Source organism: Oculina patagonica, chromosome 7 (genome assembly GCF_052425735.1).
Source record: "Oculina patagonica isolate OP01 chromosome 7, crgOcupat, whole genome shotgun sequence".
Lineage (NCBI taxonomy): Eukaryota > Metazoa > Cnidaria > Anthozoa > Scleractinia > Oculinidae > Oculina > Oculina patagonica.
The window spans coordinates 1,755,876-1,782,736 of record NC_135764.1 but is presented as its reverse complement, the minus strand read 5'-3'; the positions used below and the strand labels follow the sequence as shown (position 1 = coordinate 1,782,736).

The window sequence follows — 26,861 nt, the reverse complement described above, 5'->3', positions numbered from 1 at the left end:
GATTTCTTGTTAAGTTAAACTTGATTTCTGTTCGATCGAGCAAAACAGACAAAAAGAACCGATCGTGGCATGGCATAAGGCGATGTCACGCCATCGCTTAACAACGGCGATTTTTATGTCTTCACGTGCAGCCCTAAACGTGACATCGACAGCTACAAATATTGGTGTTTTGTCCTGAACACCCTAAGTGAGACTAATAATTGCCTCGTTTTTTACACCCCTAAGCGGGATGACAACATGTACACAAAAAACCACTTTATTATACATTTACAAGTGAATATTTTGAAAGTTTCCCTTGCATGTACAATGTAAATCAAGGCAAGGAAAATAACCTGAGAATCAGGCCTTCCTAAGGTCTACCCTTTCTCCCTTCCCCTTTAGAAAAGCCTGATACTCAGGCTACAAGGAAAACGGAATAAACCTTTCAAAATGGCAAGTGCAGAAAGTTCCAATCTGCATTAATTATTTTTTAGATTAGTTTTTTACATGTATATCTGTTATTACCTAAGCATTTTGATCAGAAGAAATGCAAAAACTCTCCTCTCTGCACTTGGAAACTCAACTTTATGAACTACAGTTTGATAATAAAAGTAGTTCCCTGTCAGACCTACATTACACAGTTCACAAACTGTGGGAAGACTAACATCCAATTTACATGTTACAAGAACAAATATTGATACAATAAATGTTAAAGAGAATATTTGAATAGTGAATGACCCCCTTAAATTTAAGAATTTCTCAAATAAGTTTATCGCAACTGTGATAAAAAGTAAAACCCAAATAATCACAAAACCAGACACTGCAGGGGGGAGGGGGAGCTAAGACGCTCGCCAATGTACAATGACAAGACAATAAAATTAACAGTGGACAGAGAAAAAGGTTTTGCATTAGATGCGGGAACTAATAGTTCAGCCTTATGCAAAATTTAGCATAATACAAACTTTGTAACATGTATTTCTACACATGTACCTGACAGTCATTAATGTTTACTCTATAATTACTGTATCTGTACATAAGTTGATGTCTTTTAACAAGTGCTTTTGTATCTTGTTAGCACAAGCTTTGAAAGAGACAGACTAACTCCCGAGTAAGGATTTCGAGTTGGATTTTCGAGTTAAGATTTCGAGTTGGATTTTCGAGTTGGATTTTCGAGTTAGGATTTCGAGTTGGATTTTGGAGTTGGATTTTGGAGTTAGGCTTTTCGAGTCAGGATTTTTTTGACAAAGCAAAACCCATTACAATTATTGAAAGCTAACCGTAAACAGGCTAACCGGAGTGCATAGTAGGCTAACCGAAGTGAATAGTAGGCTAACAGGAGTGTGTAGTAGGCTAACCGGAGTGCATACATGTAGTAGGCTAACTGGAGTGTATAGTAGGCTAACCAGAGTGCATAGTAGGCTAACCGGAGTGTTTAGTGGTAAGCAACTCGAAAATCCAACTCGAAATCCTAACTCGAAAATCCAACTCGAAATCCTAACTCGGTAAATAGGCAACCTCACTTAGAAACACAATCAACATCCTTGTGCAAAAGTAAATACATGTACTACAGCAATACTACTATCTTTAGTTTTAGTCTACATGAAAATGTAACCATGCACAACAGGTGTTTAATACTTCATGCTTAAAGTTTTTTCCATACAATGTGCCTTTTTGCACACGTAAAAACTATCAGCCTGGGTAGACAGGCTCTTTCTTTATTAATCTTGATCACTTTTGAGATTCCTAATTAAAAAATTCTGCACTAATAACATACTCTATGTTAAAGTTTTGAATGTTACATGCAGGCAACAAACCAGTTGAACACAACGTGTACATTGCTTCTGTAAAGCTACATTGTCAAAATGGATTTAATTTCAGGTCAAACCTCCAGACATCTCCAATGCAAAGGAAAATTTGAGCCAGATAGTCTGTTACAATACTCAGACTGCAATAAGGCTAATATGGTGTAATGTATGTTCAGGTTTGAATTTTACATGCAAGCAACAAACAATTCAAACACTACATGTACATTGATTCTGTAGAACTACACTGTACAGTGCAGATTAAATTTCAGGTCAAGCCACAGTCACCTCAAATGCAAAGGAAAACTTGAGCTAGAGAGTCTGTTTACAATACTCAGACTACAATTCAAGCTAATGTACAGCATCTGAAGTTCACAAAGGAAAGTCAAGACCATTGCACATGGCCTGGTAATGGCTGACCAGGCATCACCACCGTGATACCAGGTGTCATGCTTGCTGTGGTTACAACTCCTGAAGTGACTGGCACAGCGGCAACAGCACCAGGTGGCAGCATTCCTGGCAGAAGAACTTTGTCTTTGGCCCCCAGGCTTAACAAGGCATTGATGGTGGGATCTGACGACACAGCAGCGCTGACCAGTGCTTGTGAATAACCGGGTATTATTTGACCGCCTTCTGCTTGCTGCTGGACTTGCTGCACAACCTCAGTCTGTAACCACATAAACAAAATTGTGATCAAGGAGCTACATGTACCCTATCAGCCCAGCCAAAATGTGCTGGCTGCCGGCAATTTTGCCGCCAACAACGAAACATCTGCCACCTACTACAAACTTAAATTCATTAAGTAAATCAGGTTTAAGTAATGTTTAATGTTTAATCAGCAATGACCTTGGTCTTGTTTTGCTTTCATCATGAGAAATATAAGCAAAAATGCCACAAAAAAAAATTCTCCTTGCTCATAAAAAAGCCAAAATTAGCCATATTTGAAAATCGCCCCAAAATGCATTGAGAACCGTTGAATGAATGTCATCATGTATGCTGATGGATTGTGTCTCAAGGTTGTCTTACAAACGGAAAGTCACTTTTCTAATTGCAAATTAATTATTTTAACAACAAATACTGCTGTAAATTGGTGCAATCCTGGTGCTGATAATAAATTTACAACTTTTCTGTACATGTAAAAATGTTCTTCCAGTTGCAAACAAGAGAGCGTCCAAACACCCTTGTGGCCCCTGCTGCCAGCTTCTCCAGCCATCTTGCCTACTACTCAAAAACATTTTGACTGGGAGGCCCCATATAAATGTACTACAGTTGAAGCTCTCATAAGCGGACACCCTCGGGAAGCGAAAAAAGTGTCCGCAACTGGAGCTGGCCGCTTACGAGAGTTAAGTGCTTACGGGAATGTCCGATTACGAGAATGTAAAAATACAGAGTTTGTATGGGAGTAAAAACGGGGTTTCTAACAAGGTGGCCGTAAGTAGAGCTGTCCGCTTACGAGAGTGTCCGTTAAGAGAGCTTCGACTGTATTGTAAGTTGTTACTCCGAATGAAAGGGTGTGTCGAACAAAGCCCTAAGTGCCTTTTTGGTTGATTCTGCGAAGGACTTTTGGAGTTTCATTTTTGTGTGTTTGGGGTAATTATTTTCTGCTATCATTCAGACAAGTATATCACCACATACTTTTCTAAAACTCAGATAAAGTATTAACATTGCTGGGAAATAAAATAACGTATTTTTATGCAGCACACCACAAAATCTCACTAAATTCACTGTGAAGGGCTTTTTTCAATTTGTTATTTTTTTAAATAAAATTAAGTGTCCAAATTTGCTTTTTTCATTGATTGCTTGTTACCTTTTACATTGCAATGCAAACTGCATGTGCAGTAGCTCGTTCCATACTAGGGGGGTCTGGAGGCATGCCCCCCAGGAAATTTTGGATTGTTGAATCCTCTGAGATGCCATTTCCTGTTATCTGACAGCAAATTTTAATTCTCTCTAGCTAGCGACTAAACAAACAATGCACACCTGAAAATGGTTCTAAAGTGTTGAGTTCTTCTTTGCATTAACAAGCAAGTACTGTTCCACAAGAGCTCTAGCTCTTCTTCTCCAAGAGTAATGTCGTATACCAAATAAAATCTGAACATTCGAATAAAAGCTATTTCTCAAAATGCTGCAAACTGATCAAGGAAATTCAACATTTTTCCTCATTAATGATTGGGTTAATATTCATGGCGATTCCAGCGATTCGTCTTCTTCGTCTTTGTTGTTGTTGTTGTTGCCGCTGGTTGAAGTTGCATTTGAGCGCTTTCCACTACCACTGCTCGTAGGAGCAAAAAAATGTGTTATTTTTGACATGGTCGGTGAGAAATCCTCTCTCTTTCTCTCTGAGACAAGTATACACATTGTAATAATAAAACCTATAAAATAGCACCGCACGAGACGTGAGAACATATTCCCGCTTTTGATCTGTCGGCGACAACCGGGCGACAACACGCCAGACGGAAAATAATTGAATGCATTCGCTCTCACCACAAAAGTCACAAAACTTTGCGTGTTTAGTTTAAAAAGCAATTTCTTGAATGAAATGAATTACAAAGTATTATCAATAAATATTTCATCTTTGTTCCCTGTACAGTAATAAATAAAAGTTAACTTTTCTCAAATCATAATTAAAACAGAAATTACCGAAATTTGCATTTGCCTTAGCGGTAATTTGACACTCATATAAGATATCGTAAACATCTCCAATTTGCATACTAGCGCACATCACAAAAATAGTTTTTTCCGAATTGAAGTTCATTGCTTTTGGCTTTTATTTGGTCCAGTTTTCTTTCGTGACTTTGTCGATTTCAGTTGTTCTATTTTAAGCATTAACTTCTATTTTAAGTTCACTCTATATTAAAAACAAGACTTTCGCGCGTAAAATAACCCGCTAACCAAATTATCCACACAAACCGTCGATAAGTTTTTCTTTTATTAGTGTACCAAATTTAATGATTATTATTTTAGTATAAAGCCAGAGCTTAATCAATGTCGGAAGACGTTTAAATTACTCATTACTGACAAAGAGGTTTTAATGTCCGTGACATGTCTATTTCAGCAAGATGTATATAAACAATTTTCAACGCCGTACATTATTTACATGAACGAAAAATAATTTTTTTGAAAGGCTCCACATCTGAATTAAAAAAATGGCTAAAGGCATTGAAATTTAGCCGGAGAATTCTACATAGTAGCCGGAGAATTCTCCGATCCCTGATGCCTAATGAACACCCTGAGTAAGTGTTTGACACAGAACAACAGTTTCTTTCTAATCATGCTGATCATTTACTCTTAGTGTACATGTACATGTAGTATTACAATTGAACTTGGTGAAGACTGTGGTCTAGAAAAATTTTTCGCTGTAGTTTGAAACCTCTGTAATTTGCCACATCTTTCTTTAGTGCGGGTTGTTTTGGCTCATTTCGATTTAAAATGTTTGGTTTGGAAGGGCTAGCTCTGAAATTTATCTGTGAAGGCGAATGACTACTTGGATTTAATAATTATGATTCCAGGTCAGGCCGTTAACTAATACTGTTGCACAATGTATTGTACCAATGACACATTTTAATACCTTTGTCTGGCATCGCCGAAAACTGTTGTAGCTTTACTTGGAGAACGAAGAAGGTTGGTTAAAGAGATTTTGTGTTGTAAACGTTATGCTTCTTGCATTTTATCTATCTAGCGTTTTGTCTTTGAGCTCGATGATGTTTTATCTCCCCTTGTTTGTTGTGTTATATTTGGTTACCACATGATTCAAATCTGGTCTTCCGGATATCCGATATAATAATTTATGTGAAATTTAAATCGATAACAGCAGGATACTAGAACAAGATTAAGAACGCCATAACACAGATGTCCCATCCGCGATTTTTTTGAGCGGAGCGGGACGGCTGTACACAGGCTAATAAGTAAATTGTGTAGAATTCCTAACCTGCAAGTGTTGAGGCATAAAAGCAGTGTAAAGTGCCCTCACTGAGGATTCCTCTTCAGGGTTCAGAGGTTCCTGACGCTGAGGCAAGTTAACTGTCACATTACTTGATGTTGTAGGAATGCCTGAAAGAGCCATGGTTAAACAAAAAATTATTTCTGTCATCTTGACACATACATTTTTTACATGTAACTATGTACTATCCATTCACTTGCATTAACATGTTTACGTGCCGCAGCAGTTGTTCTCTTGAGACACGATTCTTGAAGCAAGAGACGCGACTTTCATATCGCAAGGCTAAAGAGAAACGCAACTCACAAAAAATGAGACATGTGGTACTGTACCCTTGTTTATTCCCAATAAGAAAACAAAGTTTAATTCAAAAAATATGCAAACATGTTTTACAGGTATATCATATATTTGTACTACAGTTGAAAGATGTGAACCAACTCCCAGTTGGCTTGATACATGTAGGTCAGTTTGTAGAGTGCTACACCAGTAGCACAGAGGTAATGGGTTTCAATCCTGTTCAAGCCTACAAATGTACATACATGTACATGAAAAAAAATTTCAGGCTTCTGTTTGCAACTTGCCTACTACCTGTATAAGAAAAATTACTGCATGGATACCAGAATTGAGAATTGATATGTTGGTGTCAAATATTATACCACATCTATAACAGACTTACATGTATTACCTGAGGCTGGGGGTAATATTTGAGTCACTACAGCTTCAGGCACTGGCATTGTTCTGGATTGCTCAACAGTGGTGACTTGTCCCTCCTCTTCAGCATTTTCAGCAGTAAGACCTGGTCAACAAAAATACATACATCTTATCGTACAGTCTACATATAAGTTGTAGTGCATAGTATCATGAAATACATGTAGTCTGTAGGACAACTTAAAATACAAAAGCAGCATCAACGCATTAAAATGTATCAAATCAGGCAATTTCTTTTTGTTCTTGGCTTGACTTAATTTTAGCTCAACATACATAGTTGTATATGTATAAAAGTATTTACTTGTATTTTGTTAAATTTGCTTGATTCATGGTTGATTTATTGCAAAATTCAGTTGAACTGTGGACAAATTTCTTTCTTTGAGCAAGCACAGTTTTTGTAATAAAAATGAACTGAGACATGCTAACCAAATGGAGACATGGGGTGACCCAATGGCAAACAGAAAAAAATTATCTTGAGTAAATTATGAACTGGTCTTGCCCCTTGCAGCTGGATACAGCTGTAACTACAGTTCCGCTCAGTTGGTAGAGTGCCAGATCACCATGCGGGAGGTCTCGGGTTGAAGTCCCGGACCGGGCCACACTTGGGGTCTTAAAAATAACTGAGGAGAATATGCTGCCTTTGCAATGACATCTGCTAATGGTCCTGCATCTTCAGTGTTATCGTCAGCATGGGACATTAAAAGACCCACACACTTATCGTAAAGAGTAGGGAATTTCCGGTGTTGTGGTCTGGTCTTTGTCGGTTATACTGTGTGCAATGTTAAAATGCTCAGAGATATCAGCTGTATAAGCTACACTGAAAATCCGAGGGTAAAATAAAAGGTTCACTTGAATTGACTCAAAACTATCGCTTGGCGCATGTATATGTTTGGATTATTTCTCCTGTAACGTGAAACCCGAGATGTCGCGAAACCAGAAAACTTTGATATGCCGCACGGCAAACAAGACGCAGGGAGCTATTGATTTGAAGCTTTTTCGAATCAAAAGTTTTTTCTTGGAAAGAGAAAAATGTTGAATGAAGAGAGTTTACAACTTGAAAAGGCAAAGCCATTCGCTTTTTTTTTCCAGCGAGAAAGCTAGTTCGCAGGAACGAGTCGACAGTGGATTCCAACAGGTAATTTAACTTGGGTCCGATTTAACTTCGACCTCAAATTAAGCGCTCGACCTTTGCATACTGTCAAGCATCGAAACATTTTTCTAGTAACTCGTTGAATATAACTTAAGTCTTAAATAAAACGTTATGATGAAAGTGGGTTTTGATTTTCTTTAATTTTGCTTTAATAAACTCGTTACATTTGCATTTGCATATAAATACGTGTTATATTCCCCAAGCCCAACTACCGGGCCGTTTCACTCTTTCACAACAACATACGAATAACAGTAAACTTATAACGCTTTAGATGTATTTATTTTGGCCAATTAGTTTCGCTTGAACATTTAAAAAACAAATAGGAAACAGTTTCGTTGAGATATCCCTTTTATTCGGAATACAAACCTGTGTATCTTGAAGCTGCGAGGGTTAAATCCTGTTGTTTGTCGTTCGTAGCAACGCGAGTTCATGCATATTTTGGGGCGACCCTAAAACGCGGAACGACGGAATGACGGAACGGCGGAAAATAACCCCAAATCCTAAAAGACGGAATGGCGGAAAATTACTGCAAACCCTAAAAGATGGAATGACGGAATACTACCCCAAATCCTAAACGACGGAATGGCGGAAAATCACCGCAAACCCTAAAAGGCAGAATAACAAAATACAAAAAAATACAAAATACAAAATGCAAAATAGCAAAAAAAGAATAATAATAATAATAGAGGAATAAAAATAAACTTAACATCTTCATGTATGTGTTAATCGTTAAGTGGAATTTTAAACTCGCCCAACGATCTGATTCTTTACTCGAAATCTCAGCTGCTTTGCAGCTTGTCGATGTCTCAAGCCACAAGTATTTTCGGTATTTCAAGTATTTGCAGTTGTCGCGTGAGAACGGAAGTACTATCATTAACTCACATTAACACGTTTTACCAAAGATAATTGACCCGACGGCTAACACAGCAATTCCCAGGAGCAATTACACTCGCGTCACGTGCAGATTTATTTTTGAAGTCGATATTGAACCCGAATATATCTTGTCTCATCGTAATTGTTAGATTGTATGGCTTTTAAATTGCCCTCCCTTAATGGGAGGGTAAATTCCGAAAAACCTTCTATCGAAGATTATACGGGCCTAACGCTGTTTGACTGGGGTCTTCTACAAGACAAGGAGGAGACAATCGGCCGTGGCTCCTTTGGATTGGTTTTTGTGGCAAAAGTGAAGGGGGAGAAGGTCGTGATAAAGAAACTACTGAGTGACGAGAATACGGAAAAGCGACTGTTCCTAAAAGAAGCGAAAATTCTTCAAGGCATCACAAGTGAACATGTCGTTAAGTTGAAAGCCGCTTCCATCGAACCGTGCGCAATGATGCTCGAATATTTGTACTTCGACTTTGCTCCATTCGGAGTATCACAAAAGGTGAGCAGCCTCGATAAATTTCTTCAGTACATCCATTCCAATAAGGCAGTCGAACAATTTGCCTTTCAAGAAAGGATCGCTCGAGAAACAGCGGCAGGGCTTGCACATTTGCATGACCTTGGGATCGTCCACCGAGACATCAAGCCCGCCAATGTGCTGGTCTCCAACCAACACTATTTTGCTTCAAAGGACAAACAGGACTAACAGTGTCTGCCGCATGGTGACTAGCAATATTATCCGGGGAACTCCCGCTTATCGAGCACCTGAACTTTTCCGTCAGAGCGGATCATCGCTGTCCTTAGAAGACCTAAAAGCTGTGGATGTTTGGGCCCTAGGTATGCTCTTATTTGTGCTAATAAATCCAGATGTAAAGTATCCTTATCAGTTAGAATTGGAGAAGGTTCAAACCGGAAATTCTCTTTCAGTTTTAGAAAGGCTAATTTCTAAAAACGAAATAATAAAACAAAAATCACAAACCAGTATTTGTGATGTTATTTTTTATTGTGCAAAGCAGCTGAGATTTCGAGTAAAGAATCAGATCGTTGGGGTGAGCGAGTTTAACATCCCACTTGACGATTAACACATACATGAAGATGTTAAGTTTATTTTTATTCCTCTATTTTTATTCTTTTTTTGCTATTTTGTATTTTGTATTTTTGGGGTAACTGTTAGCTATTCCGTCGTTTAGGATTTGCAGTAATTTTCCGTCATTCCGTCGTTTAGGGTTTGCAGTAATTTTCCGCCATTCCGTCTTTTAGGATTTGGGGTTATTTTCCGCCGTTCCGCCATTCCGCCATTCCGTCGTTCCACGTTTTAGGGTCGCCCCATATTTTGTATAAAAGTAAACATTGCAAGTTTTATGAACGATAAGTTTTTCATGTACCCAGACAAAACGTTTTGCTGTAAACTATGACTTGTTTAGGTGAAAAAACGAATGAGTCATTTGATAGATCTGTAAAACATTTCAAGACGTGCGTGCCGCCAACGATTCAGACAAATGTTAATTAAAAGCAAGCGCTCGGAGCGAGCGCCGCCGATCGATCGATCGGCGAAGTGAAACTATTATGGCTATCTTGATTCATTTTCGCTTGGAAATACGTTTTTGGTTGCACCCAGCCAAGTTGTTTTGCTGTAATTACATGTATAGATCATTTAGGTTAAACAAAAATACTTTCCAGTTAAGTACACGACGAAGTTATAGCCATGAAGACGTAAAAACTATAAACATGTAAAGACAAGCGTGCCGCCACCGATTCACGCGCGAAATTTTATCCTGCTTTGGGAATGTCGGTGAAGTCTCACTTGACAGTTGAACAAATGCAACAGAAGGCGAAAATTTCGTACTTGCAGTGCACTCGCGAGAAACGAGACTCGTCTCGCGAGACGCGTCTCGTTTCTCTCGAGACGAGTCTCGTCTCTCGCGAGACGCGTCTCGTTTCTCGCGAGACGGTGGTAACTTACATTTGAGCGGTACTGTACATGTATGTATGACCGTAATGATTCGATTTAGCGCCCTCTTCCAATAAGCGCCCCCTTCCGAATAAGCGACCCCCTTTGAATGTGTTTTTGTCAATAAGCGCCCCTATTCCAATAAGCGCCCCCATTCTAATTAGCACCCCCATTCTTATAAGCGCCCCTATTCTAAAAAATGCCCCTATTGTGGATAACTGGCCCTACTGAAGTCACTGACGTCAACTAGATAAACTTATGAACATTCACCGTACAGTTCATGTATATATTTACTGTTAAAATGAACAATTATTTTAAAAGTAACTGAACTTTTAACAATTTCTAACTGTTACATTTCCTGTTATTGTTAGATACATTTGGTTGTTTTTAAAAAAATTAAATAAGCGCCCTGTCTCGAATAAGCGCCCTCCCTTGAGGTGCCAAAAGTAAATAAGCGCCCCGGGTGCTAAATCGAATCATTACGGTACTCGAAACTCTAACAACACCAACCTTCCTCAGAATGGTCATCTGGTGTGAGCTCCCCTTGTAATGACACATCTCCCACCATGTCTACATCGTCATCATGTACACTGTTGCCCTGTGAGCCAGAGTCCTTTGTTTGCTTATTTGTGTAGTATCTTTCTGAACGACGCTGCTTCTTCTTCAACTCTTTGTGCTCCAACTGAAGGGACACTTGTTGACTCTGAAGCTTGCTGAGATCAGCTTGCAGCTCATTGATCTGAAAAACAAAATATTACAACCGAGCATTATTGTTCTGCTCAGTGCTCAGTTTAGATCCATCAACTGAATCATGCAGTGTTATACGCCAGCAGTAAAGTATTTTTTATGTTTGTTTATTGTTTTTTTTTTTTAATTTGAGACCTCTTACTTTTTCATCCAGACCAATCACATGACTTGTGATGGCCATTTTTCAACCCCTTTTTTACAAAAGAAAAGCTTTTTTGGGTCCAGATGAAGCAAAATCAACTCTGTTCATTTTGTGGTTTATAAGACATTGACTTTTAATAATTTGGTTAACATTTCTAAATCTAGACCTAGACCTTGGAGTGTTTCGTTACTAACAACAATGAACATGTAAAATCTGCATTATTTAATTTCAACAATTATACCATGAAGCCTTTCTGCATTGAATACAGCACTGTAGAGAAAAAAAACTTATGGCCAAACTTTTACAGTATCTAATCTGATCCAAGCTTAATCATTTTCATGTACACATGTACCTTATCCTAGGATCATACAGTACCGCTCAAAAGTAAGTTACCACCCTCTCGCGAGACGAGACACTCGTCTCACGAGACGCTTGTAAAAACTGCAAGTTCACGGCTCTAACTTCTCTCGAGATTTTAATTACCCATTGTTAACCATACATGTAGAAACAAAAAGCGAGCGAACATCACCTACAATCCCAGACATAACCTCTTGGGAAGGTTGCACATATACACCGCAATTTCAAAAACTTCGACATAAATGTAGTCTCAAGGTACCTACACAAGATGTTTGGCCCCCCCCTCTCCCCCATATCAATGTTGAAGTATTTCTGAACATTATGATAGACAATATGCTGTGATTGAGGTCTGTAGGTAGACTTCAACATTGAACGAGGGGGGAGGGGAGCGAAAACTTGACGACCTTCCCAAGGGTATTGACAAGGATTGTCTGAATCAGAAATAGAGCATAAAATATTCCATAACCAAAAAACTATATACGCTATAAAGCTGAAGTTTGGTGTGGTCAAGGGATATAGTATATTCTTTCTTTTGGTCAAGTTGTAAGTTGAAGCAATAAAAACTACCGATTAGCTGAAAGATGGTTTAAAAGCGGTGTTGTTATTGCGTGACATGTTGTGATGTTTATAAACATTTACCTGTATGGAGTATGTAACTAATTTGGTTAAGACGTCAAAAACCAACGTAAAATACTGAAAATACTGAAACTGTTCTCTTCATGTCTCATTTCTCCGAACTAACATTTAAAGAAATGTATACAGCCAGTAAGGAGAGTTAACATAAACATCTTCGGAGTAGAAGGGTGGAATTATTCGTTTTTGGGATTTGGTATCTTTAGTTCCGTTTTATTGCGCTCTTTAAAGAACACTAGGGACAATGTCATAGTTGTTTCTAAGTGACATTATTATATACATGTACCGTATGCGAACGTTGTGAACAGTTTTCGTGACTTCTCGCAGGCAAGGAATAGTAAACTTAATTACACTGTAAACATTTCGTCTCACAGTACTCCACAGTTCTCCATGAGAAAATCGCGCCAAAGAACGCTATTTTAAGATATTTACAGGGATCCATATTCACAGTCGTCCGGTCGTCCGAGACGACTAAAAAATCGTATGGACGACCAAAAGATTACATAAACTCGTCCGCTGGACGACTTAAGTTTGACTTAATGAAAACAAAAATATATTAAGTTTTATTATGAGTTACTTGCGTTCTGACCACTTGTCATCCATTCATAACTTTTCAAAAACAGAAAATAATTTGCAACTTTCTGTTGCGATAAAATCATAATTTTGGCCGCCATCTTGGCTGATGCGGTATTTTCCATCAATGAAATCATTGCAGGCTCAATTTTCAAGCTGTCAACCGCTGATATTTTGTACTGCAGCTGCATCCGCGAAAACACGAGGCGATCGCATCAGCTGATGTTGTGATCAAAATTTGCCGATATCTTGGTGTGGCACCGCCAGCAAAGAAGAAAAAGCAATGTTAACACTTCAGAAAAACAAACCAAATATGAATAAGAAGAGCAAAAGCGTTATTTTCTTCCGTTGTGGCAGTCGAAGAGGCCCTGGCTTTCATTTGTGCCCCCATCATACGCTTCCGTCAACATCACAAGCCGCTTGGGGGCATGATGTTTTGTGAAATTTGTAAGCCGGCAGCCAAGGTAGACAAGTAAAGAGTCTCATTAACAAATACTTGTGAATCAAACTTTATTATAACAGATTCGTTGTCTTGTAGATTTCATGTATACACAGTGTTACATACATGTGATAATAACAAAAAAGTCAACTTTTCATTTACTTGTTGTACGGTCGCCATTCTTCACTTTTGAACGGGCAAGTAAAATTTTGCCAGGGCAAGTATGTCATCTTGCATACTTGCCCGGCTGACGACTTGGAGAAAAAACGAATATGGATCCCTGTATTTAATGCAGCTTTTCTTAAATATAAGTTAGGCTGTGAAACTCCAAGCAAGTGAGACGAAGCTTTTATCTTGAAGTAACGTTTTGGAGTGATTTTGAACAGTACTCCATTGAAAACTCGGGTTTAAAAGATAATGAGAATGATAACATTTCAATACCTTGTTTTGATGGAGTACTGTGTGCTTTCCCCTTAATAAAGCAACATGTACTTCAAGTTTCATTGCAACGAAACATTTCTTTATAAACATTAACCATGTCCGCGTACTTTCCTGTTAAATCAACTCCGAGCGCTATAATTTTGGAAACATTAATGGAGTACTGTTGTATTTTCCCGGAGTACTGTTGTCTGCGATACACAACTTGTTAACAAGGTGTTGACAGCTTACAATAGAGATAACATTTATTATTCGATGTTGTCCAAAACTAAGCAAGGAAAGCAGTGTCCACACGGTACCAAGTTTCACTGCTCAGCTGGTGGAATTGGTCGCCAAAACTGTATGAATTTCCATCTCACATTTAACATCTCTTAATTCCAATGTTGTGAAAACAACAATAATTTCCACCCGTCAATCAACTCGTCCAACTCCAATTTTTTTTAATGAAAAATTAATATGTTTACTTTGGAGAAAGTGCCTGGTAATACACAACATCGTCTGAAAATTTCATCCATTAAGATTGCATGTAACACTTTCAATTCAGTCCGTAAAGACCCCGAGATGTACTACAACGCCCAGTCATTTCACATACAATCCCAGACATAACCTCTTGGGAAGGTTGCACATATACACCGCAATTTCAAAAACTTCGACATAAATGTAGTCTCTAGGTACCTACACAAGATGTTTGGCCCCCCCCCTCTCTCCCATATCAATGTTGAAGTATTTCTGAACATTATGATAGACAATATGCTGTGATTGAGGTCTGTAGGTAGACTTCAACATTAAACGAGGGGGGAGGGGAGCGAAAACTTGACGACCTTCCCAAGGGTATTGACGAGGATTGTAGGAAAAAATTCCCTGTGGTTGAAAACAGATAATGTGACGTTTGACATGAGGGCCATTCAAACCAGTTCTTTCTTCTCCGAATATCGCTTGTATTCCAAAGCAAAAGTCTTATTCAAAGTTGTATGTTTTAAATCGAAATCACTGTACTGTATGTTGTTTTAAAGGGAGAAGGAAAAAAGAACCCTGATGATGGGAAGGAGGGCTTGATTGCAGGTTACTTTACCCAAAACAAATGAGACTTCATGTTTATGTACTCAACTTGCTCAACTGTTTAGTATATTAAACAAAAATAACGGTTTGTTACCCAAAATTAAGAACTGTTCCGCATCTTTGATTGTGGAACTGCCATTTTGAAAAATTGTTGCTGTATCAGCTTCCTTTATCAAAAAAAAAATATGGCCAAAAATAGCTACTGTAATGCTGACAGTTGGGACTTTGAAGGGAAAATGGCCTCACCTCTGTTGTTGCACTCAGAGCTCGTGCTTCATCCAGTTTTTGCATTATCTGTTCTTGCAATTCTTTGTTATTTTGTAGAAGATCGTCGATCTCATGTAGACGTTCTTCTCGCTTGAGTTTGTTTGCTTGCGATACCTGATTCTTCTTGGTCACTGTTAAAAACAACATGTTACAAAATTGTGTTAACTGACCAAATATAAAACAGAATAAAACAATGACTAAAAGAAACCTGCTGTTTTATAGTAATTTAACATAAAAAACATATTTAGGCAAACATGTACATACAGTAAAATATAAATTGTTTTTCATCAGGCTTTTTGTCTTCTAACGAAGAGAGAAAGAGAAGTATCGGTAACCAAAAAGTAATCATGAAATGATATTTTTTGGTTATCGGTACTTCTCTCTCTCAAGTGCAATTTGCTGCTTCAGATTAACCACCAGCTGGTCTGAAAATGGGTATGGAAAATGATGTGAAAAATGAATGAAGTAGGGTCATGATTTGGAGAACATTAACCCAGAAGCACACACCGCCATACCACCCCTACAAGTTGTCAGGGATGTACATGCATATAATAGGCAGAAGGCAGAAAAAATAACCACCTAAGGACTTGATTTATCCAGCTAAAAGACTGTGTCTGGTTAGATCTTCCTTGTAATGTAACCCAAAGTTTTCGCCTGTTGGAAATCTTAGCTACATCCCTGTTACAAGCCCATTGAACGCTTCCTTTTTTGTTTCTGAGTACCTCATCTACAGTTATCAACAATTATCAACAGCCAAAACGGGGAGCCAAAAAATTGACCTTCTTCTAGAATGGGGTGCTACTTTGGAGACCCAGGCAGCACACACCCACCCAATACATTCCTGAGTATCCCCCCCCCACCCCCCACCAGCGGGATAGGACCAGAAAAGTGGGCTTTTAGTCTATTTGCCCTATATTCTATATCAATAGTAGGAAAATTTATTAACGCTTAATAAAAAAATAAATAATAACCTTATTAAAGTTCAAGCTGCAACATTCAAAACTCACTTATCCATCAAAACGTACATCATAATCTTAGGTTTTCAGGACCTGAACAATCGATGGAATCGATAATCGATGGCAATCGATAACAATCGATGACAATCGATATCAATTAATCGATTGATATTGATAATCGATGAACAATCGATCGCTAAAGTTTTTGTGATTATCGATTGTCATCGATTATCAATTTAATCGATAATCGATGACAATCGATCAATTAACTACCATCAATTTTCATCGATTATCAATATCATCGATTACCAATTTAATCGATCATTTAACTGCCATCGTTTTTCATTTGACGTTCACTTTAAAACACACGGTCTCTCTTGTATGTTATATTTTATTAGCAACAACAATGATAACCTTTCCAAAAAATGTCAATACAACGAGAAACTTACTAACTTAACAGTAATAAGGCAATAATTATTCCTCGCGAAGCGAGGCCGAAGGCCGAGCGTAGCGGGGTGTATAATTTTGTCCCTCAAAGGGCTCAGGCGGGATGAAATCTCGTGTGGAGTTTACGGTCATATATATATATATATATATTTGTGAGCTTGGTGTCTGGCGGAAATGACGTCACACGGCCGCGCGCTGGTGGCCTAATGGTGTGAGGCGTCGAACTTGAAATCAGATCTTCGGGACTGAGGCCGGGGGTTCGAATCCGGCTAGGGTTTTTTTTTTTTTTTTTTTTTTTTTTTGGTGGGCTCGAATCCTGAGCCTTTCATTTTTATCGTTTTACTTTTCGGATTAAAATAACACTGATTTCCACATAATACTCCCTATATGCTATAAACCTTTCATCGCCATCAGGGGCGCGCCGGCGGAGGGTTCGAATCCTCCTGCCCTTCGTTCTTTTTTTTTATTTTAATGCCCTCAAATAAATGTCCAAAATGCGACTATCCAATAATTTGACGATGATTTTGAAAATAGCCTGCGCTTCCCAACGCTTTATACCTCTTTACGAACCAGAAAGAGTCGCCATCTTCAAAGCGGAGTAGACCCTGGAAACGAGGGTGACGCGGCCATGCCCGTTACTAAGCAACAATAACAAATCACCGGTTAAAACCGGAACTTCGCGAGGCCGTGCGAGTCACGTATTACTAGTTTAAAACAATCGTTTTGAGCTTAAGTCTTATTCGCCTCCATCAACGAAGCGTACGCTTTTAGGTCTGGTTTGCTTTCGAACCAACTCCTGGCAAAGTAAATAGAAATCGCAACTTACAGAATTCCTCGCTGTCTAAGTACAATGTAATTTTTCTAAAACTCTGTCTTGTAGTCCATAAACATCTTCTCGCTCGTCCGAAATATTTCAAATCAAACAGTAGCAGAGAGAACTCAAAAATACGTCGTCCGTACGTCGGAACGAAAACGAGACAACAGTGGGAGTCTGGGGATGAGTTTTGCCTGTCACGTCCGCCATTTTTGAGTTATTTTTTCAAAAATAGCTCTTAGTCGGCATGTTGTTCCCGTGTAATCATTCAGTCAGTCAGTCAGTGGGTCAGTGAAGTATGTTTGTTTGTCACACCAATCAGATTTCAGGTACTATCAGAACCAATCAAATTGTAGTTTATAAGGGGGAAGCAATCTGACACAGTTGTAGTGAGCGATTTCGTTCGAAGATTTTAGATTTGTAGGAGGCGGAATTGGTGAGTTGTGAATTAACCCTGGATTAAAAACGTTTTTCGTAACGCTCCCCTACTTACAACGCACACGCCGTGAGCAAAAGGCCCAACACTAACTTGTTATTCTTCTTATTCGAGCGTACGTTTGGAGAGGCTAGCTTTCCTGACCGTAGTAAAAATTACATATAACATTTGCACAATGTAGATTTGAAGAATAATGTTGTCGTTACTTTTGCCGTCCGCTTTGCGAAGTTCGTTGGGAAATTAAGTTTGTTACGAAGTTGCCAAATAGGTTGCGAGTTTGCGAATCAAATTGTGAGCTTCGATACAAAGTTCCCAACTTCGGCCCGAATTTATTAAAACCTTCTGTAATAATGTTATCAAAAAGGGCTTTGCTACGCTAAACTGTTGGAAACAAATGTCATAAAAATGAAAAACGTTTATGTTCAGCGAGCGGTAAACATGTCTCGAACAAATTAGTCTTCCCTGTCGCGTCGCGGCGGCTTCGATTAAAATCAATTTTATATATGGGTAAACCATCCAGTTTCATCCGGTTTACAAACGCAGAAGACTTGAAATTGAAGACAGTGAAGATTATGCCTCACAGAAATCATTAAATATGTGTTTTCATACAAAAAAGTTAAAATTTGACCAAATTTCTACATGCATAAAATTTATTTATCGGCAAATCACTTGCGTGATCGCTGATGCGAAACGTTGTCTTGCACTTCAAGCTACTTCAACCTTCCTTGACCAGTTCTAAAATCATCTAGTTCAGAAATCGCCATAACTTTCGAGCAACATGTCTTGTTTCTCCTCTACCAAACTTGAAAAGTTCAGTCGGGCCGAAGTTAGGAACTTTGTATCGAAGTTCGCAATTATATTCGCAAAACTCGCAACGTAATTGACAACTTCATAACAAAGTTTCCAATTTCCCAACAAACTTCGCAAAGCGGGCGGCAAAAGTAAACTATAAAACTCAACTGTAAAACATCTCGTTCAAACATTTAATGAACCGGTACAAGTATTAACTTTGCTGTTAAAAGCAACTACGATCGATAGCAAAAACAGACTAAGAGCGTGCCATTCCGTGACAATTTGATAACTCAATTAGTTCTTGTTTGTTGAATAGAATTTACGTTGTGAATGAACGAAAATCTTTGTTGATCAGTTCTGACAGGAAACAATTACTCCAGGTGTAGTGCGCTTTAAAGAACTTTCCCGAAGAAAGTGGTTTTTGATTTGATTCGTTTATTACTTCGTTTATTATAGTACTTTTCGTTCAATGTCTATATGGAGACGTGGCTTTTTTTCTAGAAAAACAAGGGTATCGTGTTACGTTCGTTTTAAAAAACAAAGGTCTCATGTTACAAAAGTGCGAAAAACAACAATATCATGTTACAGTGTTTGGCAAAAAGCCAAAAGTATTCCGTAACAACCAAAAGTAACACGTTACGGTTGCTACAAAGCTAGCAACAAAATAACCGCTTTAAACAGAATAAGAACGTGCCATTTTGTGACATTTTGGTAATTGAATTAGTTTTTGTTTTTTCAATTAAATGATGAAAATTTACGTATTGAATAAAACAGTTCTGATGTATCAAAATGAACTTGAAAATTATTTTGTTTGCAAGCAAATTTTGTGCAAAAAGTGACTTCGTGGGCCGCCATACACAAATAGCTCAACCCATGGTATAAACCATCCCAACAGGTCAATCGCCGAGTTTCACCCCAAGCCACCCCATAAATTGAAAAAATAACTCCTGCACGCTTAGCGTGCCTATGTTTGACTCGGTCACGAAGAAGTGTTTTTGGAATTCTAGCGCTAGCAAACGGTAGGAAACTCGAATGAAAAACAGAAACATTAAAGCTTATGATGTAAACTTCATCTCAATGGAAAGGAGCTTTATTATTTTTTTTACAAAACAACGTATGTAAGTATTTACTTCATGCTTGGGATTGATTGTGTGTTTAATGCCAATCGATGGCAATCGATGAAGTTCGCGACCACCAAAGTGTGATTATCGATTGATCATCGATTGGCCGATGCCAATCGATGCCAATCAACAGTAATTAATCGATTGTCATCGATTGATCGATTGATTTTCCCCTCGTTTTTTATTGTTTTTTTCGGTCCTGGGTTTTTAATTAAGTTTTCGGAAAGAAAAAATTGTAAATTAAAAAAAAAAAACCTTTATAAAAATTCGTAAGTCACTAAAAAAAATAATAAATTATCGTATTTCAAAAAAGACTCCAAATCATAATAAGCTCACAAATGTACACAACAAATTTCTGAAAGGCAAACAACCAAATCTCAGATCACTTTAGCTTACCATCTAATTCCTCGTCTGATTCAGAAACAAACTTGGACCTCGAATGCCCATGGACAAACGTAAACCCGCTGTCTCGAACAACGCGTCTGGCCATCGTAAACAGCTCGTCACGGCGAACAAGAAGTGTTGGATCGCGAAGGCAGAGCTGAGCTGCGGCTTCGTTGATCATTTGTTCGTGAGAATTGAGCGTGTTCGTCTTGCGTTTCTTGATGTCTCTCCCATATATACGCGAGTGATCTCGGATCAGCTGCTGACGTTCGGGGTCAAGTTTTTCCCAGTCGATTATTACTTCCATTGGAGGTAGTTTCAGCTCCACAACGCGTTTTTCTACGCCACCTTTGCCGCCGCTTGAGCTACTGCGTCGCTTTCGACCTGAACCAGCAGCTGGCGATGAAGTGCTAGGCGGTGGAGTGCGGTTAACTTGAGGAGACGAAGTCCATTTATCCATCCAAGATCCTGGACTGATTCGCTCGGGAGAATGGCCTCGTTTGCTCTTCCATTCCACCAAAGCTTTCTGCAGCCGTCGAGTGTGTAGCGGCTTTGTCGACATGCCGACCAAACCGATGATTTCTTTGAATTCATCTTCGCCCGCATCGCAGAATTGCTGCACATCGTCGCCTCCTTGTTCGAGGAAACTTTGGTAGTAGTCTAACAAGTTTGCAGCTCTGAGTACAGAGTGAAGCTCTGCCTCTCTCTCCTTCTGTCCTGGAGTTGCCATTTTTGTCGCTACTTTCCCCACCCTACAAAGCGTGCAAACGGCAGTGATGGCGGCGAAGATCGAAGCAAGCAGGGCTGTGGGCTCCCCAGTAAAATCAGCTTACTGCCTTCTGATTGGCTCAGCGTTTGACAATTGTGTCCACCCTACCCGCGTGAAAAAGTTCTCATTGGACAGTACAGGGGTGATTGACAACTGGCAGGGTGTGGGATAAAAATAACATTTCCCTTGTGCCCCCATGTTTATAAGTTTGTTTATTGCTTCGATTTCGTTCGAAACCACCGTAAAATACCCGTCCAAAGATTTTTCGAAAATTCTCTCGTTATCGCGGTCCTTGTGAAAGTGAAATTAGAAACAAAACGCAAAATGTTTGCTTCACCAATCGACGATTTCGCCAAATTGCCTGATTTTCAAGTGGTAAAAATAATGAAATCCCGGCCTGAAAAGCGAAAACCCACTACTTATTGATATTCTGATGACAGACATTGATTACTACCACCCAGTCAGAAACTTTTGTCCTAGCTTTGAATTGCAAATGAGTACTTGTCGTTCTTCACGTGTTTCAATGCTCGTTGTATTTCGACAGCGAACGATCATTTCGACGCTTTGACACCGGCCGGCATCGGATCAAAGCTTCAAAATGGCCACACAGTCGTCAGAAAATTTAACAAGATTTGCTCTCAGCGGATTCTCCAACATGTGCGGAGGGGCAGGTGAGATGCGGTATATTGTGAGCTTCTTGAAATCAACATTTCGTGATAAAGCATAAGCTTAAACTTTAAAAGCTCTTATCTACTGGCAAGATAGCGCGATCCCAAATTTCGCATAAATTTTAAGTAAATGTGTTGTAGTGAAGGTAACTGATTTGAATTTAATGATCGTCTCCATGCACGTTTAAGCGCAGAAAAACCATTGACTTTCAAGCGTGCGAGCGACGTAGTGGCGAGCCGGCGAGGAGACTGGGGCGGGCAGCAAGGAGAGGCGAGCGACTCGAAACTCGCGCGGCTTCGCCACGAACTCGCGCTCGCCTCGCCTCGCGCGAAGGTTGACTGCACATAGTCTAAATGGCAAAACGCGCGTCCCAAAAAGAATCTTAATTGAGTGTGAACGGTCCACGTGGAAAATTCGAGTGGGACTTTTCTTTTTACTGGGACACTGAAAATATGGACTGTGGGATAGCAAGTCTCGCGCGAAAGCATGGTGGCACATCGTGTATCGGTATTTTGCGAGAAAAATGGAAACTCTTGAAGAAGGCTAATAATTGATAATTGTAGTACAGCGCAAGTTTTTGGTGGGGTGCACATGTATCACTCGGCACTCAGATCTTGACCCCCTTGCCGCACATGTATTTCAGACCCAAATCAGCCTTTGATCGCGTAATAATTTGTTTTCATTTATTTCCAGTTACAAATCCCATAGATGTCATAAAAATTCGCATGCAGCTTGAGAATGAACTAGGTTCAAAACACAGCAGTAAGAACATTTTTAAGGACCGCTACTACAAAGGATTTATAAGAGGCGCCCTGAGAATCTTCTCAGAAGAAGGCTTGAGGGGTCTTTACAAAGGGTAAGTTGAATTCATTAAGCCTGGTTTTCACTAGAGACGCAAGCACAAGCGCAAGAATAACAGCTCTTATTCGGCTCTTATTTCACCGTGAAAACGGCTTCGACTTAAGCAAAAGCACAAGCGCATTGCAGTTTTATGCGTATGCTTGCGCTTGCGGAAGCACAAGAACAAGGATCAAAATTTTTCCTTTTAGCGTGATTGCGCTTATGCTTGCGCTTGTGCTTGCGTCGCTAGTGAAAACCAGGCTTTAATTGGTAAAATGTAAGCCCTGTTTGAAGACTGTAGAATCTCTTGAGATTCAATTATTCAATAAGTGTAGAATCTTATTGTTGCAGACACAAAATATTAATTCTTAATGACATGAAAGCAATAAGTTTTTATGTCTTTCCAAAAAATGTCTTTCTTTTACATCTTTAAACTGTGGCCTTAAATTTTCTTTTTAATCGCTGGGTCATCGACGTTGCCTTGCTAAAACTGAAAACTCGCAAACACGTGCAGAGAGACGCCTGGTGACAACTTACGCCACGTATATAGCTTTTTGGATGACAAAGCTACTTGCAATTTACTGAAGTAGAGAATCTTTAATGCCTATAATTAAAACTTCATTTCTAGGCTTGTCCCTTCACTGATGAGAGAAGGTTCATACAGCACAATTCGTCTTGGTGCGTATGAGCCATTGAAGGTTCAACTAGGAGCAACCGACATAGCTCACACTCCGCTGTGGAAGAAGATCGCAGCAGGGGCCACTTCAGGGACCATAGGCAGCGCAATTGCCACACCCACAGACCTGGTCAAAGTACGATTCCAAGCCGTGGGACCTGGACAGAAGTCAGAATATCGAAACACTTTCCACGCCTTCTGGACAATCGCGCGGAAGGAAGGTGTTCGAGGATTGTGGACGGGTGTGGGCCCAACAGTCCAACGCGCCGCCATTTTAACAGCTGCGCAGATTCCATCGTATGATCATACCAAGCACACTCTTTTAAACGCTCGGTTGATGGAAGAAGGACCGGCTCTGCATGGAGTGTCATCTGTCACAGCAGGATTTGTAACAGCTTGCAGTACTTCACCATTTGACGTGGTAAAGACGCGCATGATGAACCAGAAGAAAGATGCCACAGGGAAACCATTGGTGTACAGAAATACCATTCACTGCCTAGGAAAAATTGTCAGGCATGAAGGAATACTGGGACTTTATAAAGGATTTATACCAAACTGGATGAGAATAGGGCCTCATACTATTGTAACATTTTTTGTCTTTGAAAGACTCAGATATTTGGTCGGTATGACGCCTGTATAAAAATCATTTTTTTAGAAATTTTATTTGAATTGTCCCTTTGCTATCAAATTTTGGTACTCCACTGGAATTTTGCTATAAAATTTAATTTTTAACCAGACAAATTACGCAGGCATAAATGTACCCATCTGCACATGTATGTTGAAGGCTGAATCAGAATATCAAGTTATTTATTTTACTAGTAACCCAACAGAAAAGGAATATTAAATTTAATGTACATCAGGAGTTGCGAGTAGCATACCGGGTGATTATAATATAAATATAATGAATAAGGCTCTGTGCCCATTCCTCAATAGTCAATAACTATTCTTTTTTTCGTGTCTATTTTTCTTTTTCAAATGACGTCTTAAAATACAGTAATAATAACTTTATATGAGGAGAGACGGACTCAGACTATTTCACGTTTCTGAAGACAGCATGCCCAATGAAAACGATCTAATACCCTGCTTATAACGACAAACTTTTCGATTCTTCCAACTAAGTCGAACCAGCGACAGAAAACTGGGAGGCTACTAGTTTCAAACAAGGCTAAAATAATCGTCTGGAAGTAGTTGGGCGGTTGATTTCGATCCACATATTAACCTCCCTTGAAGCTGGTGAATGAGTACCCGTTGTTGACCTGTATAGAAAGGTCAGCGTAAAGGTGCCTTTTTCTCAACCGAACGTAAACTGGTCGTAAAGCAAGCGTACGCGTTAACACAGCATGAAAATTGGGATTTACGTGGAATTAAAGGTGGTTAAATCTAAATTAATGTTGGTTATTCAACTTAAAACCATCAAATAAATGTTAAAGGTGGTAAAAACGACCTTTACGCTACCGTGTGTAAATGTGATTTAAAGGTGATGTAAAGGAGTATCTTTATCTGCTTTTAAAAGTGAGTGTAAGGCTGGCATAAAGGTAAGCTTTAAAAGATGCAAAGGTAGCGTAAAGCTGATAAAATTCCAAATTAACGTCAGCTTTACTTGAGCTTTACATCACGAAAAGTTATGTTTTCATACTGTGTAAGGTCACCTTTTGAAATGGTAAATAAAGTCGCTTTGATTCTGCTTGCGCTACAATTTAAAGCTTTCGTTCGAATCAGAATCCAGAAGAGATTTTGTCGAAATGGAGTATGTGACTAAGCCTTTATTTAAACAACAACAAAGAAACAACAGATGAACTGTTGGCCCCCAGTGAATACTATTAATGCACTTCATAAAATAAGTTAAGACTTATATTTTACACTTTCATGAATTTTACTCGGAAAAGGAAAAACAAAGCGGAGTATTTAAAGAAAAGTTAATAAAAGCAAACTGGTCCAATTTCGAGTCCAAATTCTTCGTTATCATCTCCGATGTCATAAGCAGCTACATCAAGTATTGGAAGGCGATTCGGTTTGGACGTATCCACTTGGATAGTTGTGTAAAGCCATGTGCCATTTTTAACCTGAAAAGGAAAGAAAATACCAAATTAGACTGTTTACAACCCCTCTATTTTTCAACGAAAAAGAACGCGAAAAAAACAGCATGCGAGCGCGAAGCATGAAATGCTCTAGCCTGCGTCGCAAACGTAACCTAAACCCCGGCCAGTGGCGTTTCGTCTGCGGCGCAGGCTAGAAATGCTCGCGCGCCTCCGTTTTGCGGGAAAGTTTCCAGCGTTTAACGATCGAAGAAAAATACGAGAAAATACGATCTGAACAGTCTGACAACAAATACGTAAATGATACCGTTGCAAACATAAATGTATTCATCGAAATGAAAAGTTACTTTCTATCTATACATTTCGATACGTAATAATGAAATATTATATTCGTTACTGATGGATCATTAATTCACCTAAAAAAGCTAGAAATAATGGATAGTTTTTCATAAAGTATTTTTTTTTTCAGCCTCTGATTAATAATCATGTCGAAATTTTTGTTGGCCTGGCTCAGTATGTCATTGACTATCTAAAGTGTTATCTAAAGAATTTCATTCAAGTGAAAAAAATTTTTTGACTTCCTTGTTAGTTTACCAAAGATTTTACCAACCTGGCATAATGTTGACCAAGCAGTGTCCATGCATAGGTTTTGTCTACTTACTCGGCAGTTGTCCGTGAGGACACTGGGTTTGAACTTGTTAGAAGAGCTTGAGTCAATGATTACTCCGTTGCTGGTCTTGATTCTTATGGACTTGGTGACGTCATGTAGTTGTTCGTCATACCAAGCGACGGAGTCTTTACAATGGTAGGTGACGTTCTGACGTGCGCGGTCGCTCAGCAGACGAAGGAATAAGAGCTGACTGGAATCCCTGACGTACTTGATCTGGAAGCAAAGAGAAAGAAAGAATTGGTTAGCAGCCTCAGACTGACCGTACCTTCTTAAACTAGTATACCTAAATGGAAGAAGTGCTGCCAAAGGGGAAGAACGATGTAGTAGTATGCTTGCAGTAACTGATTTAAGGTGGCTCAAGATTCTTGGAGGAGATATTGCATTAGAAATATAACCAAATTTATATAACAATTTCGCAAAGCAAAGTCAAAAGAAAATAACGCGACACAAAAACTGCTCTACAGTCACTTTATTTGGGAAGAGGGGCTTTACGACCAGAAGCAGTTTTGTGCCTTATCATTATTTATTATTTGTAGAGTCAGTGTCAATTTTTGTGGGCGTGGGGGATTTATTTTCGGGGGAGGCGTTTGGCTTATTTTGTGAAGTTTAGAAAGAGTGTTATGCTGTTACCTTCTGAAGGGTTCCGAGATCTCCACCGAGCCATTTGTATTCGTCTGGTCCTGAATACCACTTCTTTTTCTTGGATGCAAATGGCTGCACAAACAGAATACAGAACAAATATTATAAAATATGGAAAAACACTTCTTCATTTCCATCAGTAAAATGTTCTTCAAGTGATAACGCTTTGTTCCCTCTATCACAGTTTGACTTTCCTGTTGATAAAAAATTAACAAACTCCTAAAAATCACAGGGTAGTTGAGAACGAGCGCGAAGTCGGAGAAGGGACTTATGGGAAGAAGTAAAGGGAAAGCTACCCAGTTTTCACTCCTTCCCATTTTTTCTTGCGCTTCCCTTTTTAGTGTAGTGTTTACACTACACTCATGCATTGACTTGAGATGGGAAAGCAAACGCTACGCTAGGTGTTAGATAATGCGCAGTCAAATGGAACAAGCACGTAGACACGAATATGCAAATTAGACGGGAACGGGCTTGTTATTATGATCTATTATCCATGAATGTTCTCAAGCAATGGGTTAAAAAGTTCTCCCGCCTGCCAAGCGTCGAAT

At 39.1% G+C, this 26,861-nt stretch overlaps 4 protein-coding genes across 5 annotated transcripts in view; 2 read left to right on the top strand and 2 right to left on the bottom strand.

The window, feature by feature from the left end:
• Positions 1-240: 240 nt before the first annotated feature.
• Positions 241-20,744, bottom strand: LOC144661321 (uncharacterized). The gene is made up of 6 exons (XM_078522046.1): positions 20,027-20,744; positions 15,044-15,195; positions 10,920-11,148; positions 6,404-6,514; positions 5,710-5,831; positions 241-2,448 (listed from the first exon to the last, which is right to left on the bottom strand). The coding sequence occupies exons 1-6, from the start codon at positions 20,742-20,744 to the stop codon at positions 2,167-2,169; spliced, it is 1,614 nt and encodes a 537-aa protein (XP_078378172.1). The 3' UTR covers positions 241-2,166.
• On the top strand, positions 8,570-9,164 carry LOC144660851 (glycogen synthase kinase-3-like). Its single transcript, XM_078521579.1, has one exon. It carries the CDS (start codon positions 8,604-8,606, stop codon positions 9,162-9,164), a length of 561 nt encoding a protein of 186 aa, XP_078377705.1. The 5' UTR covers positions 8,570-8,603.
• A 6-nt stretch (positions 20,745-20,750) lies between the features above and the next one.
• On the top strand, positions 20,751-24,603 carry LOC144661326 (mitochondrial substrate carrier family protein ucpB-like). Of its 2 annotated transcripts, XR_013572255.1 has the most exons (4): positions 20,751-21,454; positions 22,146-22,308; positions 22,921-24,358; positions 24,399-24,603. XR_013572255.1 is itself a non-coding variant. In XM_078522052.1 (3 exons), the coding sequence occupies exons 1-3, from the start codon at positions 21,382-21,384 to the stop codon at positions 23,606-23,608; spliced, it is 924 nt and encodes a 307-aa protein (XP_078378178.1). In that variant the 5' UTR covers positions 20,751-21,381; the 3' UTR covers positions 23,609-24,603. The 2 variants fall into 2 exon arrangements, 1 of the variants encoding a protein (XP_078378178.1); XM_078522052.1 differs by having other exon boundaries at positions 22,921-24,603.
• Positions 24,604-24,711: 108 nt separating this feature from the next.
• Positions 24,712-26,861, bottom strand: part of LOC144661310 (uncharacterized) — a 45,932-nt gene continuing 43,782 nt past the window's right edge. Inside the window, exons 76-78 of the mRNA XM_078522021.1 lie at positions 26,305-26,388; positions 25,666-25,887; positions 24,712-25,031 (exon numbers count right to left, since the gene is read on the bottom strand). Coding sequence (XP_078378147.1) covers positions 24,885-25,031; positions 25,666-25,887; positions 26,305-26,388 — 453 coding nt within the window. The 3' untranslated portion in view covers positions 24,712-24,884. The remainder of the gene's footprint in view (positions 25,032-25,665; positions 25,888-26,304; positions 26,389-26,861) is intronic.